General features: G+C 19.2%; 1 protein-coding gene across 2 annotated transcripts in view; it reads left to right on the plus strand.

The window, feature by feature from the left end:
• The window catches only part of LOC100870746 (E3 ubiquitin-protein ligase AMFR), a 62747-nt gene that overhangs the window by 39209 nt on the left and 3475 nt on the right, over window positions 1-20063 (plus strand). The window contains exons 1-6 of one of the 2 annotated variants that reach the window (XM_086903339.1): window positions 7902-8042; window positions 10311-10568; window positions 17072-17227; window positions 17418-17740; window positions 17881-18268; window positions 19479-19729. In XM_086903339.1, coding sequence (XP_086759465.1) covers window positions 10323-10568; window positions 17072-17227; window positions 17418-17740; window positions 17881-18268; window positions 19479-19729 — 1364 coding nt within the window. In that variant the 5' untranslated portion in view covers window positions 7902-8042; window positions 10311-10322. Of the gene's footprint in view, window positions 1-7901; window positions 8043-10310; window positions 10569-17071; window positions 17228-17417; window positions 17741-17880; window positions 18269-19478; window positions 19730-20063 lie in introns of those variants that run through there. The other variant, XM_003695698.4, reaches the window with a different exon arrangement.

Below are 20063 nucleotides of genomic sequence, written 5' to 3' on the forward strand. Positions count from 1 at the left end.
ATGAGTGTAATAAGCAATAATTCGATCGATATTGAATAATTTTAAAAATATATATTAGATTATTCTTTATGATGATGAAATTTTTAGACTTACGTAAGAGAATTCTTTGATGATTTGTAATAGTCGCTCGAATCTATTCCAGTGCATCATTTGACCCATTTGTACTTTTTCAATCACTGAGAAAACGTATTACGAATATTTGCATTTCTAAATTTCTATGTAGCATCTCTTCAACAAGATTTTAATTTAAAATTTAAAAATTTATTATTAGTTAATAGAATTTACGAAATTATCGTTATAATAACATAAATTAAATATAATTTGAATTCATGATGCTTTTAATCTTCAAATATTTTTTTCTTTCTCCTTTCATCACATAATTTAATCTAACTTAATCTAATTTAATTTAAACTAGCGGAAATTTTAAAAAACATATTATATCATTGAATTCCGCTTTTCATATATGAACACATCTCATTATTATATCTATCACATTGCATTTCAAATGAAATTAAATCTATTTAATTAATCTAATTACTTAATAGAGAAAGTTTTATTAAACTTTTGAAAAAATGAATTTATTATTTTATATCTTCTCTTCTTTGCATTCTGAAGTAGAGTATCGATTATCAATATTTTAATAGTAATAGTAATAATTTTCGATATATCGATAATATCGTTAAAAGAATAAAAGATATGATATGAAAATATTATTTGTAATAAGTTGCAATAAAAATAATTAGACTTTGTTAAAAAATTATATTGTAATTTATTTTGTAAATCATTTTCTATTTGCAATATTAATATCTTAAAAATATTTTGAATATGTCGAAAAATTAATAAAATATCATTTATCAATAGATAATTATTAATAATAGCTTTTTTTAATAATAAATTTGAATAAGGAAAAATAAAAACTCTACTTATGGATAATAAGTATAAGATAAATCTTAACGATATTATTGATATTGATAATTATAACCCCATAGATGTCTTAAAAAAGAAATATCGATAATTTATCTTCTTGTTGTTCAATATAAAATAAAGCTATTTCGATCGCAGTTAATCATTAACATTTTGATTCGCAGTATTTTAAAACAAAATCGTGGAAAATCAAATAATCAAGAATTAATTAATCATAAAGTTCAAAATACTTCATATAATAGGAAGTCGGACGAAATAAGATTCGGATAATCAAAACTTTATTATACAAAAAAACATATTTAATCACAAATATTTATAATCAAAAAACAAAACTATGATATTAAAAATTATATAAATTTCTCAAATATTATTAAGGTTTATATATTAAATTATTATTTAAAAGATTTGTACTATTTAGCAACCAAATTTTGAAATTATTAAATATTGAAACAAAATATCAATTTTATTAATTTCTATTCGAATAAATAAAATTTAATATAAAAAAAATAATTATTCTATCATCTATCGAAAATTCTCTTATACGATATTTTTATCTTATTATATAGATAAATATATAGAAAAGAGTAATATTGTGTTACATATATTGTTGCTCAAAAATATCTAAATATTTAGTATTTAATATTTTAAATAGATTTAAATTTAGAATATCATAAAATTATGTATAAAAAGAATTTTCAATTATAAAAAGAAATTTATTCTTTATTATTTTTATTATTGATTATTATATCTGATCCAATGAAATACTATGATATTAAAATTTTTTTGTAAAAAGACAATTTTTTTTATTTGGAGAAAATATGTTTCTTCGACTTCAATTTATTATGTAAATATAGATATAGAACATATATTAATTAGAGATGAATATCAAAACATATGTATAATTAATATATTTTGATACATGTATATTCGTGTATTGAAAACGAATTGATTACACGAATGACTACATTCACTACACGAATTAAAACATAATGACATTAATTATTGACATCTATAAACGTTTTATTATATCTTTTAAAACAACTTAAACTCATATAATCCAAATAATTTTATTTGTTAAATAATCAGTTCTTTGAACTTTATGAAAACAAATATTTAAATTAAAATATATGTTTATGAATTTATTACACAATCTAATGTTATCTTTATCGATAGCAAAATTTTTATAATTTTTATTCAATTATTATAAGGAATCGAATAATCGATCTGAGAAAATGATAATATTATGAAATAATTTTATTGCAATTATTACATTTTAAAAAATATATCGATATTTGAATATAAATATAAACGCTTTTACATTTTAACTATTATTGAGATGTATAATATAGATAGTTAAAATTTATTTTTAATATTTTTACTATATTACACATAATATTATACATATCTCTTATTATATTAATAAGTCAAAATCCTAGAATTTTATTTAATTTTTTGTCCAAAAATTTCCTATCATAATTTTACAAAAATCATGAATAATTTGAAATCAACACACAATTTAAGATCTTGTAAAAAAAAAAAATTTGTCTCAGAATTGAAACTATTCAAATAGTAAAGAAACTGTGCAAACCTGATATCAAGAAAAAAATTGAATTTCTTATTTTTTGTAAAATTATGATTTGTCATTTAATATCGAATTCGAAAATTTACAAATTTTGGCTATTGACAGAAAAAAGTTTATAGATAAGAATTACAGTTTGTTCTTTTTTAAAACAAATATATTTTATTTGATGTTATTATTAAGAAAAATTGATATTTCAGTTATTGTAAATTCTTTAAACTGCAAAAAACGAGCTTGACTATGACAAATATAATTATTCCATACAAATAAAAAATGATTAGAATAATAGATTATTCGCTTAGAAGTATTGTTACAAAAAGATAGATTCATAGAAAAAATTAAAATTTTAAAAAACGATCAAACGAAAATATTGGCATTTGCTTTATTTGGAATAATTCTATATGTCATTCATAAAAAAGTAACCTAAACGTTGTAAGCGTTAAAATGCGACAATGAATATACATGTATACATATATATGATACATATATACATATGTTATCATATACGTATATACATATATTCTAATGTATTAATAGGAATCAATATGAATATATAAAATAGCATCATTCTTTTTCATTCTATGTGCCTCTCTTCTTATATTTTTCCCCATACTCCTTTTCTAATTATTCTATGTTATGGCTATTGATTCTCGATATTTATTTATTTTATTATTATTATTATATTATTGATAATTTTTGATAATGTATTGATAATATAATTAATGGAGAGAAATGATTGGAATTTCTACTTTTATTGATTGAAAGTTAATATTAAGTCATCTGAAAATTTTATTTGTAAATTTATATATTATAATTTACTACTTTTATTATTGATATCTTAACGATTTGATTATGTCGAAAAATCAATGAAATATCATTTATCAATAGATAATGATATTTAACAATAACTTTAATGGTAAATTTGAATAAGAAAAAAATAAGAACTTTAATTACGTTCATCTTATTATTATCAATATTTGTATATATAAGAATAATCATAATTCTTTTCTTTCTGTAACTAGAGTAAAATTCAGTAACTATAAGAATAAAAGTAAAGAATTTTGCATTTTTGGATCAACCAAATAGGAATATGAATATTACGATATATAAATAATAAATAGCTGCCATATAAATGTCATACATATATAAATTATTAATATATTTCTTTAATATATTCCTTTATAATAGATAATAGAATACTTTAGAGAATCCTTAAAAGTCAAAATAAACACAAAAATTATATAAATTTGATTGAGATTTATTTATTAATTTATAAGCAATTTAAGTTCTCGTTAAATGAAGTAAGAAATAAGTAAGGAATAGAATGCAAAACGGCAATGAAACTGAGACAAAGCAATTTCACTATATCTGTGTCTTACTTCGTCTAACGTAGTCTTCAATTACTTATAACTTATAATTTAATAAATAACATTTAAACGATATTTTTATATATACTAATTCTTGTTTTTGCTTTAATCTTTATAATTTTCTAAAGGTTTTCCACGAATATATATTAACACCTTATATACATTAAATAATCCTCTGTTAAAATGCGCAGTAGTCAAAGAATCAAAAATTAAAATAAGCAAAGCTTCAACCAAAACTAAAATTAGTACTATCGTTTGGCAACTAACATTGGTACGATTTATGTATTGTCGGTTGCTATGTACTTTATGCCAAATCTTCTTTGCCAAAAGGGAAATGATTTTTCTCTAATGCATTCGAGGTATCCAAGACATTCAAGATTGATAAATAAACAAAATATTTGTAAGTACAAGAAATATTCACATTTATATTATACAAATATTTCATTGTTATCGCTATATATTAAAATTATTTTTTGGAATTTTCCAACTTTTTGTTTACGGTTTACTATCAAAACATATGTATTTCATTTAAAAATTCATCAAAACACCAATAAGCATTAAAAAAAAGAAATAGTTCAATTTATCACCTTAATGTTTTATAATTTAATTGATCTATTCATAATTTTATTCTAATTCATAATTAAAAATATCATTATTGAAGTTTGAATATTTTTAATATTAAAATATTTTAATGAAAATGAGATATTATAATTTTGAAAATAACATACTCTCTTTTCATATTTATTAATAGAAAATATAATAAGATTATACTATTATAACATGATTATATCACAAAACAGAATTCTTACCCAAGTTCCTTACAAATTCTGTACCTTTAAATTAAATTACTATTAATATTATTATGCCCTTTAACTGTTTTCTATATTCTTTTCAGATTTATCTCTAATGTTCCAGACGATTAAATCTTTACTCCTGTGTCTTTACTCATACAAAAAAGATTATTTCATCATGTTCTTAATGTCCTTCTTATTCTATTTATATCATATCTATTTATCTACTTTCACTTTCATATAACAATTTAATTTTTATTTTGTGTGTAATATATTTTTATTTTTCATATCCTTTATCACTGCTTAATTTATATTTTTCATTCATTTTTGCATGAAATCGTTTATTTATACTTTACAATTTTCAAATTTTTAAATACATAACATTCTTTTTTATTTCTCTTAAATCCAATCTAATATCCAACTTATCATTCATCCATGAATTATTATCTTCTCTCAATTTTATGACTTTTTTCATTTGTTATCTAACTTAATTTTTAGAAATCTTTGCTCTTGTCTGTAAATATAATATTTTTTTATTTTTTCCTATTTAATCCTATTCTAATGCATTCGTTTTATATAAACTGGAATATATAAATTGAATTTTTATCGTATGGAAAGTTATTATTTGAAAATTATTATTGATATAATTTTTTTAAATTATAATAATATAGATTATATATGCTTTCGATTAAATAAAATTTAGAGAAGAAGGGAAGCAGATTTTAAATCTAAAATTTTAGCTTCAGGTTTTTATTAGTTGTCAAAATATTAATAAAAAAAACTTTTGATGCAATACCTTGAATTTTATATATCTAGAGATCTAGTTAATATATTGAATGTTATTTATGTTATTGATTATGTTATTGATTTATGTTATTGACAACTGTTTTTATGGATCATTGAATATAAAATAGTCGATAATGTTACCGACTCCGTTATGCATAGGATAAAATAGTTGTATCATCTTTTCATTATTATCATTTCTATCATTCAAGAAATATTTTACTAAAAGTATCAATTTAATATAAGAATATTTATTATGCTTAATAAATACACACATTTATATTTAAATTTTATAATAAATATGCTAATGAAAAATCCTATAATAAAATTTTACCAAATGAAATAGAATACTTCAAATTGTACAAGTAATTGACACGTCAAATCATAAAGAAAATTAATAATTGATAAATTCATGAATCAATAATTGATAATAGTTAAATAAAATATAATATTTATTTAAATTTCATTACTTAACTAAATTACAGAATAATTCTTATAACGTTAAAAAAATATTATACTAAAACAAAAATAAACTAAAATACAATAACTTTTTTTTATATACAAAATTATATTAAAGTATATATAAAGTTTCTTTAAAAAATATTTTAAAGAAATAGAAACTACATTATAAAAACTATTATAGAAAAATTTAATACAAAATATACAATATACATATATGTATAATATGTAAAAAAAAGTTCTAAATTAAATACATATTGTTAAAGATTTTAAAAAAATTCTATATTTATTTGATATTCTATAGAAAATAATAAATATACTGCAAATTTATAAAAACTTTTAACTTTATTAATAATTTTTCTTCAAATAGTATTAGTATTAATTCAGTATAATCAGAAATATTTATGTAGATTATGTCAGATTTATAAAAGCTTAGCATATCTAAATATTAATAATTCATAACTTGTAATAAATTATGATTATCAAAGAATGTAAGTGTAATTTTTATATAAGCGTAATTAAGACTTTCCAAAAAAAACGAATTATTCAACAGCATATACATTAAAGACAAAGCAAAATGTTTTCTCACTTATTTTCATATATAAATCTTAATGTAATTTTAAAATATAATTTTAAATAATTTTAAATAATGTATTATTCAAAATGTTTTGTTTGGAAATTAATTCTTTTATAATAAAAAAAAATAAAAGTGTCATTTCCCGATATATTTAATCTTCTATTATTATTTAGATACTATTTCCATTTTTTAAAATTATTCACTCAATTTTATTTCATCTTTTTTTTATTCATTAGCCAGAAACATCTGTAAACATTTTGAATTTCCATTTTTTATGTCTTTCACCCACGTTAGGTAACTAAATGTAAAATGTTTTTATATTAAATTCCATTAAATTAATTATTAAAATTAAAATTTATATAAACAAATTTATTATTTATTTATGCATAAAAACATTAAATTTCATTATTTTTATATATAATATTTAAGATAAGTATAATTTTTAAACAATTGTTTAGATCAAGCAGTTTTGATATTCAACATATTTATACAAACATTCTTTTTATTATACTTATTTTACATATTGTAAATATATTTATAATATTTACAATAATTATATTGAATTAATTCAAAAAATTATAAAAATTGTTTCTTATTGCTGCTAAATTTTTCTAATTTATTTCTTATAATGTTTTATAATTTAATAATAATTCATAATTCAATCAAAATATTCTCAAAAATAAATATGTACTGATAACTAATATACAATCAAAATCATGAATCCAATAAATGCGTAATATATAATTTTTGCTTCAAAACATTTTCAAAAATAAATATGTATTGATAATATTATAATATTAAAATCTTTAAAAAAAAAAACACATAAATACTAGTTATTTTCATCTAATTATCTATAATGCGTGATATTTCAAATCAATGAATTTTTGTATCTATATGATTGGTATTCCGAATAAAAAAGATTAAATATTTATCTTTTTTCCGTTCCTGTCTAATCTAATCTTTTAACATGTAAAAATGCGATTATAGTAAAGTGAGTGTCGATTACCGAGACTCGATTTTCAATACGTGAAGTTGCATTCTCATTTAGGAATAATTGAAAAAGAAAAAACTAACTGGGAAGAGAATAACACGATGAGATTACATTACCTACATTATCTACTGGAACTGGCACGTGTTAAGTACGGTTTTCACGTAACACTAAATGTCATGATTTTCGTTATCATGACGCTGTATAACAGCATGACATAGTATGTTGCAATAACAAATTCAATGCTATGACAATGCAAAAGTCATGACATTTAATGTCGTGATCACAAAAATCATAATTTAATGTCAGATGAAATCATATCTTTCATACACTTATCATACACGTGCCAGTAGATTGTGTAGTAATAATATATAATACGATTCTCGGATATAAGTATCATGATATCGTATTGAAAATTTAGAATTTCTGACAAGATTAGTCGCGGCAAATTCAAACCAATAATAGAGTGCAAACATATTTATTGTAAAACGTCAAAAGCAAAGAGAATAATATTTTTGTTTCTAACTTCCTAGCTTTCTATATCGGTTTCCTCGCTGTCTCATAATAATTTTGAGTAAATGGATACTAAGAAATATTATTTCTTTTAATCCTTGAAAATATTTTTGTTTCTGGCTTCTTAGCCTTATATATCGGTTTCCTCGCTGTCTCATAATAATTTTGAGTAAATGGACACTAAGAAATATTATTTCTTTTAATCCTCGAAATATGGATTATAATAATATAATAGCTAGATCAAAAGTGATCCAAACTTATTTATATAATTTTTGTTATCTATTTAGCATATTAATAATGCTAATATTTAATTACGTATATATCATTTTTTGATATTTTTTAATCTCATTTTTATTTATTTTTCTTTATTTACCATTCTTTTCTTTTTCTTCTTTTAAACTCTATTTTCAAACTCAAGGATATTTCGTTGTTGTTAATTTCAAATTTTTCAACTCAATTTTGTTTTATTTATTCAAATGCATTTTAAACTTCATTGTCATTCCTTGCCAATAACAATTAATAATTAATATTATTTTTATTTCTTTTATTGTTTTTATATATGTTTATTATTTTAAAAATATATTGTAAAATATAAAATTGTTTACGATATTTTATTATAAGTTAAAATTATTTAAATTTTAGTAATTATGAATAATTATTTAAAATTATTTAAAATATTTAAGGAAAATTTATAAAATGGAATATTCTGAAGATATGCTATCGATATTCTTTATACGTGTTCCAAATATCCGAAAATAATATTTTCAATACTTTTTATGAATGTTTTATGAATTTGATATAAGATTTTATTAATTTTAAAATTATATACATTTGAGAAATATAAAAATATTTAAGATTTATTTGCAAAATTAAAAAATATTTTCTTATGATTTCTTCATTTCCGTTTCTATTTTATCTTTTTCACAAATTTTATATATATATATTTTTTTATTGTCATATTAGATATTTCCATTTCAAATGTGCCTCCAAATTATAAAAATACCGAAAAAAAATAAGGGAATACAGCAGGATTCAAAAAAGAGAAAATGAAACTCTCTCTCAGAAGATGAGACTTTGTTTTCTACGTCCTATTTATCCCTTATTCTTATTCTTATTTTATTACTAATGAATATGGAGATACATAATATCAATATATATTATACATTATAATTAGGATATTAATATTTTTATTCGTAGGATATTTTTGAAAAATCAATGATATCTTTCATAAAAATAAAAAATAAAATAAAAAATTTATATGTAAAAATATTGATTGAGATTTACATATTTATTAAGTTATAAAGATTTTAAATGAAGCGGTTTTGAAGAAAGATGTTTTTATCTTCATCACAAAATATGATAAATTTAAATTGTTTATATAATTTTGTAAATAAAACTCAGTCATATAAGTAATTTAAATTGATTTTAGAACATTCGAAAGTTTAAGTTTTATGAATATCTTGAAGATGTTCAAAATAGACATTCGAAAATAAATTAAATGTGGAATGAACATGGTATTAGAATTTTTATAATTTTTTAAAATATATATATTATTGCAATTTTAGAATAATTTTAAAAGAAATGAAATAAATTTAGTTAAGTTTATTTAAGAGATAAAATAAATTTATCTCCCCTATATTTTAATATTTTAATATTTTATTCAGCTTTCATTTAACAGTTAAAATAATCACAATATTTTGTTCTATTATGTATTTTCTTTATTGTATTATAATATTTTCATCTCATTTTCATCGCATAACAACATCCGTTATCTACATAACAATAACAATATTTTTTCATCAGATCAATTTTTCACATATTTTTTATGCAAAAATAGCGATTTAATTAATCTTTTCTCATTTGGTGCAATCATCCTATTTTTAATTATTAGAATATTGGTTTAAAATTATATTCTATAGATACATATTCTAAGATACATAAGATAGTTGCAATAGATATTAAAAAAATTTTGAGGTAGGAATCATTTTAAGAATGCTTTAAATCGATACAAATATAGAAATTTCATGAAGATAAATTGTATACAAGAAATTTTTATACTCAACTGAAATTGAAAAAATGATATATTTAACTGTTACATGAGCATAACTTAATTAAATAAACTTCTTAATATTTAAGACGTATCTAATAGAATTAAAGTAAGTTAATAATTGTAACATCAAATGGATTTTTCAAAAGTTATGCAATCAATCTATCTGTGCAAAGTCTATCTATCCTAGATTTACTCTTATTTTAAAAATATAAGATATTATGATATTATGAATATAAGATATATAAGATATTATGAATAATTATTTCTATTATTCAACAGACCTTGATTAATATGGCATACTGCGTATTGGTTTTGCTCGGTAAAACAATTCAAAAGCTCGTTTTCGGCGAGCTTCGAGCATCCGAGAGGCAGCACCTGAAGGATAAATTCTGGAATTTTGTGTTCTACAAATTCATCTTCGTATTTGGTGTGCTGAATGTGCAGTATATGGATGAGGTAGTTTTATGGTGGGCTTGGTTCACCGCGCTTGGCTTCCTAAGTCTCCTCAGTCAACTTTGCAAAGATCGATTCGAATACGTAAGTAACTTTTATTTGTGCGACACCGTTAAACTGATTTCTATCTATAATTCGAATTATATTTCACACGAATTTATTCCACTTTTTTTAATTAATACCTAATATAATATAATATAATGAAATAATTCGATGTAATTAGTTATTAATATTCAAATAACTTTTTTTTTTTTTGTTAAATTTGAAACTATGAATTTTTAGGATAGAATATAATTTTACGTATGCAGAAATGAAATAAAAAAGAAGTTTATTTAAAATTTGATTTTCGAAAAGATCGAATTTAAAAACTTATTGTTAAATGTTTATAACTTAATAAATTAAGTTAATCGTAAGTCCTGATAAAGAGAGCATGGTTAAAATGAATAATTGATCGAAGGTTATTTAGCATATACATGTATATAAAACATGTTCGTTTTATTTGAATATAGTGAAATGTTTTATAAGAAAAGAATACTCTTACAAAATTTAGTATAAAAAAAATACATTTACGTATTAAAAATTACGCGATGAACATGTAAAAGTTAAAGTCATATTAAAATCAATTTTAATTTTTTAAATTATATAATTTTTAATGCACTAGTTGATACAAATCATTATTTTCTATAAAATTAATAAAATTTTATTAGTTATTAAAGTTACTTATGTTGAAAAATTATTAGTTTAGAAGATATTATAACTTGAAATTTGTATATTATTTAAATTTATAAAAATATAAAATAAAATAAAATACTTTTTGTTAGAGAAACATTAAAAATCAGAAAGCTATTATTTTGTCGCAAATCATGTGTATGTTTAATCTTGATTTTTTTGAAAACAAAATTTTTTCTACATTTTTTTATTTATTTTCACAACTAGAATAATTTTTTATCTTATTTTTCTTTAATAATATATCCATTTAAAAATTATTTAAATTCACTCATACTTTAAATAAAAAAATTTTTTTTTGACTCATTTTTGAATGCAAAGCCATCTCTATCGTTTGCTATCCATCTTGAAATATAAATATGTGTATTATAAAATAAATATCTGATTCCAAAATTAATTAGTTCTGCAAAGTTTTTATATTCATTAAATAAATATCGTAATAAAAATCGTAAATATTGCATAAATGCAAAACTATTATATATTATTATATATATTACATATTATTATATATTATTATATATTATATTGATTGTATACTTTAACACATTCTTCAAACAAAAACACGAATTTGAAATAGATGTTTGATTTAAGTTGGCACGCTATTCAAAAATTACACCCTATGATATTTCTGAACGAATCCGCATTGCTTCGTTTGTTAAAGACGTGTTACGCTACGCAATATCTTTTATTTACACGTGTTTTATGTGTATTTCCGTAATGAATCAATGTTAGTTACTTATTCCAACCACTTTGCGACATGTAAAGTTATATGTTCGATCGATTCGAGTAAATGGTTAACTATGATCTTCGAATCAATGCATATAGAATGATTTTTAAATTTTTAAATTACGCAAATAGTTTTATCCTATTGTTTCTCAATTTTATTTTAAACATAATAATTTATTTGATAAGAAATTTCCTATTTTTGAATCTTTTACGTACACAATTTTTTAAAAAAATATTTAGATAGGACGTTAATATATATATTGTTAATATATATATCATGAAATATATTCACTTTTAGAGAATCGATTCTAAGATAAACTTAAAATAAACACAAAAATTGAAATTTATTTGTCCAATTCCAAGCAATTGAAATTTCTGTAAAACGCAGCAGAGATAAAATGAAATAGATCTGTTTCTATTATATCGCCTCGCTCTATTTTTTGTCTCGTTTCATCTAACGTAAACTTCAATTCCTTATAATTCATTAAATTTCAACCGATATTTTTGTACATCAACTTTTATTTATTTTAAACTTTAAAATCAATTTTATTTCCTTGTTGAAGGATTATATTCTGTATATAAAATATATATCACCAAAGAATAGAAAATTCTAGATGAAAATTATAGATAAATTTTACAATGTAAGGATTTGTATTATATATACATATAAAATACATAATAATATATAAATACTCAATATGAATAATGGCATAAGAAATGAATACATGAACAAAATAATAATAATAATAATAATAATAATAATAATAATAATAATAATAATAATAATAATAATAATAATAATAATAATAATAATAATAATAATAATAATAATAATAATAATAATAATAATAATAATATATTAAAAAATATTGCAATACAACTTATAATCATTATTAGTATAATGATTATTTAAATTGATTTATATTTTTATAAAGAAATTAATTTTTAAAATTAATAACATTTTATTTAAGTTAAATAATTTAATTTATATTACTAATAAATCTAATAAAATTTTATTATCGTATTATCTAATATTTTAGAATATCAAAAAATGACGAATACAAGATATATTAAAAAAATTGAATATCGTATACTGAAAGAGGCATAACTTGGTTACGTCTATTTGATTATACTAACGGGATTAACTCGAATTCATTGCATAACGGAGTCAAATTCTTTGTTTTTATATTAAAATTTTCGACCAATTTACATTTTACATATTTATTATTATATATTTTTTTTCTTATATTTTAGAAATATTTGAAATTCATACACTAAAATCATTAAACAATTCTTCTTATTGATTTATTATCTATTAGAAAAAAAAACATAACATGAATTGACAAATTTTTTTAAAGTTAAACTTCAAAAATAAGTATAACTATTATCATACGTTAATTCACATTAACTATAAGGACTGCATTATAATTAATTTATTTTAGAAATTTCATAATTATTTGAAAAATTTAGAATTAAATTTTTTCTTATAAATTATATTTTAAAATTCTTATAAATTATATTATATTCGTTAATACTAATCAAAATTATTTACAAAATTATGTAATAAAATGAAAGTAGTTTCATTTTTCAAGTTTATTTTCATTCTTTTTACGCAAGACAAGTTAAAACACGAAACTTGTTAGCATTTTTACTATTTTATAATCAAATTATGAATTTATAAAATAAAATTCTAATATTATTCTAATATAATAGAATTCTTATCTTGTAGATTCAAATATTTAATGAACAAAATCAAATTAGCTTTAATTAAGTTAAATTTAAATGAATAAAATTTAATAATGATTATAAAAATGATTATAAAAATATCGACATACATAAAATGTAAATCCATTTATCATTTAAAAAAGCAATATTCTAAATAGTTGCTCATATAAATTATTTACAAAATTTTCATTAAATAAAAAATTTATATATATTAAAATTCATAGAAATATAGATAACGTTAAAAAATCATTTTTTTAATGTTTTACATTGATTGAAATGAAAAATTTTAAATGTATTGACACAAATAAATAAATATTTAAGTCATAATAAAATTTATTAAAAAATTTGAACTTATCGTTTTTCTATGAATTGTTATTATGAACTAACAACTTCTTAGAAAAGAATATACTTAATGACTATATTTTTTGAGTAATTTATTTCATTTTCCATTTATTAATATTCTAATTTAAAATAAAGATTAAAATATATGTGTAAATATATGCATATAAATAATATATAATATAATATATTAATATAAAATATATATATATATACACATTTATTACATATTATATATTACAGATATATATACATATAGAAAAATATGAATATTATACAATATGTGTATTCTACATAATTTTTTAGAATACTGTTATATAAATAATATGTATCTAGTTAATTATTTACGATTCTGTCAAAATCTAAATATTGTTTATCCTCAAAAGAATCTATTTATACGTTTTCATTTAAAATTTAAATAGTTGAAATTACTGCTCGATTTTTGCAATAGAATTTTTTGGCAATAGAATCTGCTACAAAAAATCTGTTCCGTTCTTGCTTCCATTAACTTATGTTGGCAGGATTTATTTGTAAAATACGAATATGTGGAAATACATGGTTATAATTTTATATTATATAGATTCTATCAACTTTTACTGTAAATCTGTTGTCAAATTGCACACAAATTATTTGTTTGATACTTACAATAATTACATGATACCATACATAATTATATAATGCTTACAATAATTAATATAATTACAATAATTACATAATATCTATTTTTTTTGAAGATGTTTTTATAACATTATATTCATCAATTTTTTCTATTTTTCTAAAATTCAATTCAAAATTTTATTCTGATAAAAATTGAAATATTTTTGTGAAGCATTGCATCAAATAGTTTCGTCTTATTATTATAAAATTATTATTTAAATTATTATTTAAATTTTATTATTATTTAAATTACCAATCTAAATTCAATTAGTAATATTACAATAAAATTGCAAATTAAAATGTGTAAAAAATTACAATTCTATTAATTTTCATTCACTATAAATATTTTACCAAGAGAAGCATAATAAAATTAATTAGTTTTTACTTACTAATAAATAAAAATATTTTATTATATTTTAATTATATTAATTAAGATTTTAATTTTCTTTAATAGAAAGAATAATAAGTTATTCTAATTTTTTAATATTATAAAAATATATAAATATATTATTATTATTATTATAAATAATTACCAATATGGTATTATATATTAAAATTTTTACAACATTTTTCTTTATTAAAAAAAAAATAAATTAGTTTAATTTTTTATAATCATACAATATTATTATAACATAATATATATTAATTAATAAAATATATTTTAATATAAATATAAATGTAATTTAATTTAATATAACTCTGAATTAACAAGAAAATTGATTTATTATTGATTAAATTCTTGTTTTTGTGAAAATCAAAATATTGAGCATATAGTTAAGAAGTTGCATATTCAGCAAATTTAATTTTTTGAAAAACTAATTTTTATATAAAAATTTTTTATATTTTTTTAGTCTGTTAAGTCTGTTTCTATTCTTGCCATATATTTTTTAATCATAAAATAATGCTTTAATAAAATTTTTTAGTTAATCTAGTAATATTATTATTCTGTGTATATTATATTTTTGATGTAAATTACAAAATATCAAATATATCTATATAAAAATCTATTATAGTTTATTTAATTATATATAATTATAGAATATATAGTTATTATTAATTATTATTATTAATTTAGTTTTTATATAAGAAAATAAATTATGATAATTTATTCTTATATAGAGTGTCCTAAAAATGGAAATATCGCTTAATTAAAGAGATTTTTTTTTATTAACATTTTTTTGCAACAAATCTTTTTATTACATATTTCTTTTATTACAATACATTTTAACATTATTTTATAAGCCATTTAATGATATTCTTGTATAATCATATATTGTTCTTTAATAAACGAAAAGAAAGACTTAGAAATGTAAATAAGAAATGCAATAAATTAAAATATCAAGAAGAATATTTAAATATAATAAAATCAAATATGTAAATATTTACTAATACTGATATTTACTAATATATTATATATTAGATATATTAGATAGTAAAGATTATGATAATAAATAATAAAAAATAAGATTCATAAAAAAATCATCAATATCATAAACAAATACATATAAAGATATTGATAAAAATTTCAAAATATTTTTTTAATTTTTGATCTTATAGAATCTTGAAGATTAATTAAAGATTAATTAAGTTATTATGTTATGATTGTAGCAGTATTATATAATAATATTATAATAAAATTCTCTTATATACTAACAAATGCTTTTATATGACAAAAAAATTTTACATTTATATTATATTATATTTAAAAAATTAAAAATTACCTTCATTTTTCAAAATTATTGCAAATACAAAAAAAATAAATAAATTATTATATTGATTGAAGGAAATTGCAAAACTTCTTGTTTTTTCATTCTTTTGCATTTAGGAAAAAAATGATATAATAATTAATAACATAAACTCTGCATAATTATTTGCTAATCATTATATATCATTAATAATTAATAATTATCATATAAATATTAATTCATTAATAATTAAATTAAAGAATAAAGGAATAATATATATTTTATATTTTATATTTATTACATAATACTTATTATAAAACTTATTATTACAATTTGTTCTTCGTTATTTAATTTCATTATTAAATATTCAATAAAATAATATTATTCGTAAAAAATAATTTAAGTTTTGATACAAAATATTATAAATTTAATAATAATTACATTAACTTTATAAATATATTGATTAATTATATTAAATTTAATGAATAAAAATTAAGTATTATAAAACTTGTAAATATTAAATATTAATACATTGTACAAAGCAATTAAAATTTTTATAAAAATCCTATCTTTTAATTAAAGCGAATAATATTTTAATCTCTTTATATAATAATTATAAAATAATTATTTATATAATTTTAATCTTATTATTTTATATAAATATTATTAAAATAGTATCTCACTTATCTTATATAATATATCTCATAAATTTTATGAAATATTTTTTAGTTATCATTTTCACCAACAACACCTGGTTGGAGTCATGCAAGGCTTCTTGGACTTCTAGCAACTATTCTTGCATTATCTTCCTTCATGTTACTTCTATGCACAGCGGCAGCGTTCTTCTTCGTTTCTTTCAATACTTTTGTCTTCACTGCAGCTGAGGTGATTAAACTTTAATTATTGATATAATTTAATAAAATATTTAAGTGCTTGATTAAATTATTTTAAAATATCTAATATTTTGAAATAATAAAATATATTAAAAAATATATTAGAATAGAACATATTGTATTATAATATATTTAATATATTAAATACACATAATTCTAAAAAGTTATTTCTTTGTTAACAGTGCATTCTATTAGGTGTCAGAACAATACATGTTATGATACGATATATTATTCATTTGTATGATACTCGAGGAGCTGGAACTTCCTCACAACGTTCTTGGGATAAAAGGGGTCCTTTAACATATTATACAGATCTAGCAGCAGAATTAATAGTGCTAGCTGTAGATTTTCTCCATCATGTTCATATGCTACTTTGGAGTAATATATTTCTAAGCATGGCATCCCTTGTAATTTGTATGCAACTTAGGTATCTTTTCTATGAGATACAACGCAAAATTACAAAACATAGGAATTATCTTGCTGTCTTAAATCATATGGAACAGAAGTGAGTATTTTTTATCAAAATTTAAAAAAATATATATATAAAATATAACAAAGTACTATTTTAAATATAAATCTTTAGAAATTTAAATTAAAATTAATTAATTTACTTTCAATATTTAAATATTTAAATATTTATTCTAGCTATCCAATGGCAACTCAAGAGGAATTAGCAGAGAACTCGGATAATTGCGCTATTTGCTGGGAGAAAATGGAAACAGCTCGAAAGTTACCTTGTGCTCATCTTTTTCACAATTCTTGTTTACAATCCTGGTTAGAACAGGACACTTCTTGTCCAACTTGTAGACTTGCTTTAAGCATGCAACCTAGCCACCGAGAAAATACACAAGAATTACAAAATGAACCACAAACACCAGCTAGACGGAATGAAAATCATTTCTTTCATTTCGATGGTTCAAGATACGTATCTTGGTTACCGAGTTTCTCTGTTGAAGTTTCTCATAACAGATTGCGTGGAAATATTTCTACTATTACACATAATAATTCGCAAATGGATGCTATGATTAGACAGGTGTGTTTAATTACATAAATATATTATATACATAAATATTTTTTTATTAAGATTTCATAAAGTTAACTCTATTATTTGGAGCAAAATAGAAAATTTATTAATAAGACTTCAAATAATAAAAATGATATTATGATAGTTTTTAAAAAAATATTTTTCATATCGAAATTAAAAAGGTAAAAATAATTCTCAAAATTAGAAATTAAATATATTTCATAGAATCTTTATTTTAATCTATTAAATTTATTAAGTTTAGAAAAAAAATCTGTATATTGATTTGCTTTCTTTAATCAAAAAACTCAGCTATGGAAAATTTCCACATTTCATCTATATAGGAATTTTTCAAATTTATTTGTTTAAAAAATATTGTTTTAAAATTTTTATTATAAAAATTAAAAAAATAATAAATAATATTTTAAAATAATATATAGATTGTAATAATAGATAGATTGTATAAATATTGCAAATTTTGCTAAAGATAAATTTGTATCAGAAATGTTCAAATTCTGTTTGAATAATAACTGATTACAGATTGGCGGCATAACAATATAGAAAACATAACAAAATTGTATAATTTAATGATTCAAACATAGACAAAACATAGAAAAAATACAATTTCTAACATCAACTTATTGCCTTAGATAATAAGATTTGATGGAAAATCAAAAACAAATGATAAAATAGATAATGATACAATATTAATGTCAAATTTTCGCCTTTGATATAAATTTGATTTCAATCTGCTACCAATTTACTATTAAATGATTCTAATTATTTATTCAAATTGATGAAACAATTATATGAGAAATTTATAATCACTATTTATATATACATATATATATTTTTTATCCATTCATCACAAAAAAAATTCTTATATATTCAAAGATTTTATTAATTTGCTGAAAAGAATTATTACATTATGATATTTTTTACTTTCTAGTATATTGTTTTTTCATATGTTATATTATTATAAAAGATAAATATTAGAGAAAGATATTCATTAATTATTAAGATTGATATATGAGTATATTAAATTTGTATAAAAATATGCAATATGCACTTTTTATTTTAATTATATTTGATTTATTATTATTTGAATCAAAATAAAAATTTTACTTTCATTACAAAAAATTACCAAAAATATTTTAATTAAAAATTAATATTAATTTTATTATAATAAAAGGAAATAATTATATTATTCCTATTGAAACAGGTGCAGCAACTGTTTCCACATTTTCCGCGCAATCTAATTGTAGAAGATCTCAGAATGACCAGATCAGTTGAATGGACTGTTGAAAATATATTGGATGGGGTACTAATATCTCCTCATCGTATAATCGAAGAACCGCAATCGGAATCCGTCCTTCAAATCCATACCAGTACTACTGAAACTAGTGTTTCTTTAAATAGCCCTTCAGCGCCATTATCTTCAGATCCAAGATTTGATATTCCTCTGGCTGATAGGTATTTTCTTTCTCTTTATTCTTAACTTTAATATGTAAATAAGTAAATATATAAATAAACTTAAATTAAAATTAAATATTTTTTAAATAAGAAATAAGGAAAACTATTAAAAATTATATTATATAAATAATAATTAATATATAATTAATAATTATATGATTGCTTTTTTTATCAATCTATCAATTTTAATGATTCAAATATGTTATTAAAGGCATTATTTTAAAAAATATCTTCCTTTACACATTAGTAGTTGACTTTAATTTTCGAATTATTTATGAAAAAGTTTTGATACTACATTATTGTTTCTACATTATTGATTTCTATTTATAAGTTT

This window comes from Apis florea, unplaced genomic scaffold (genome assembly GCF_048593485.1).
Source record: "Apis florea isolate Af1SG1 unplaced genomic scaffold, ASM4859348v1 contig_1404_pilon, whole genome shotgun sequence".
In the NCBI taxonomy this organism is placed as follows: domain Eukaryota; kingdom Metazoa; phylum Arthropoda; class Insecta; order Hymenoptera; family Apidae; genus Apis; species Apis florea.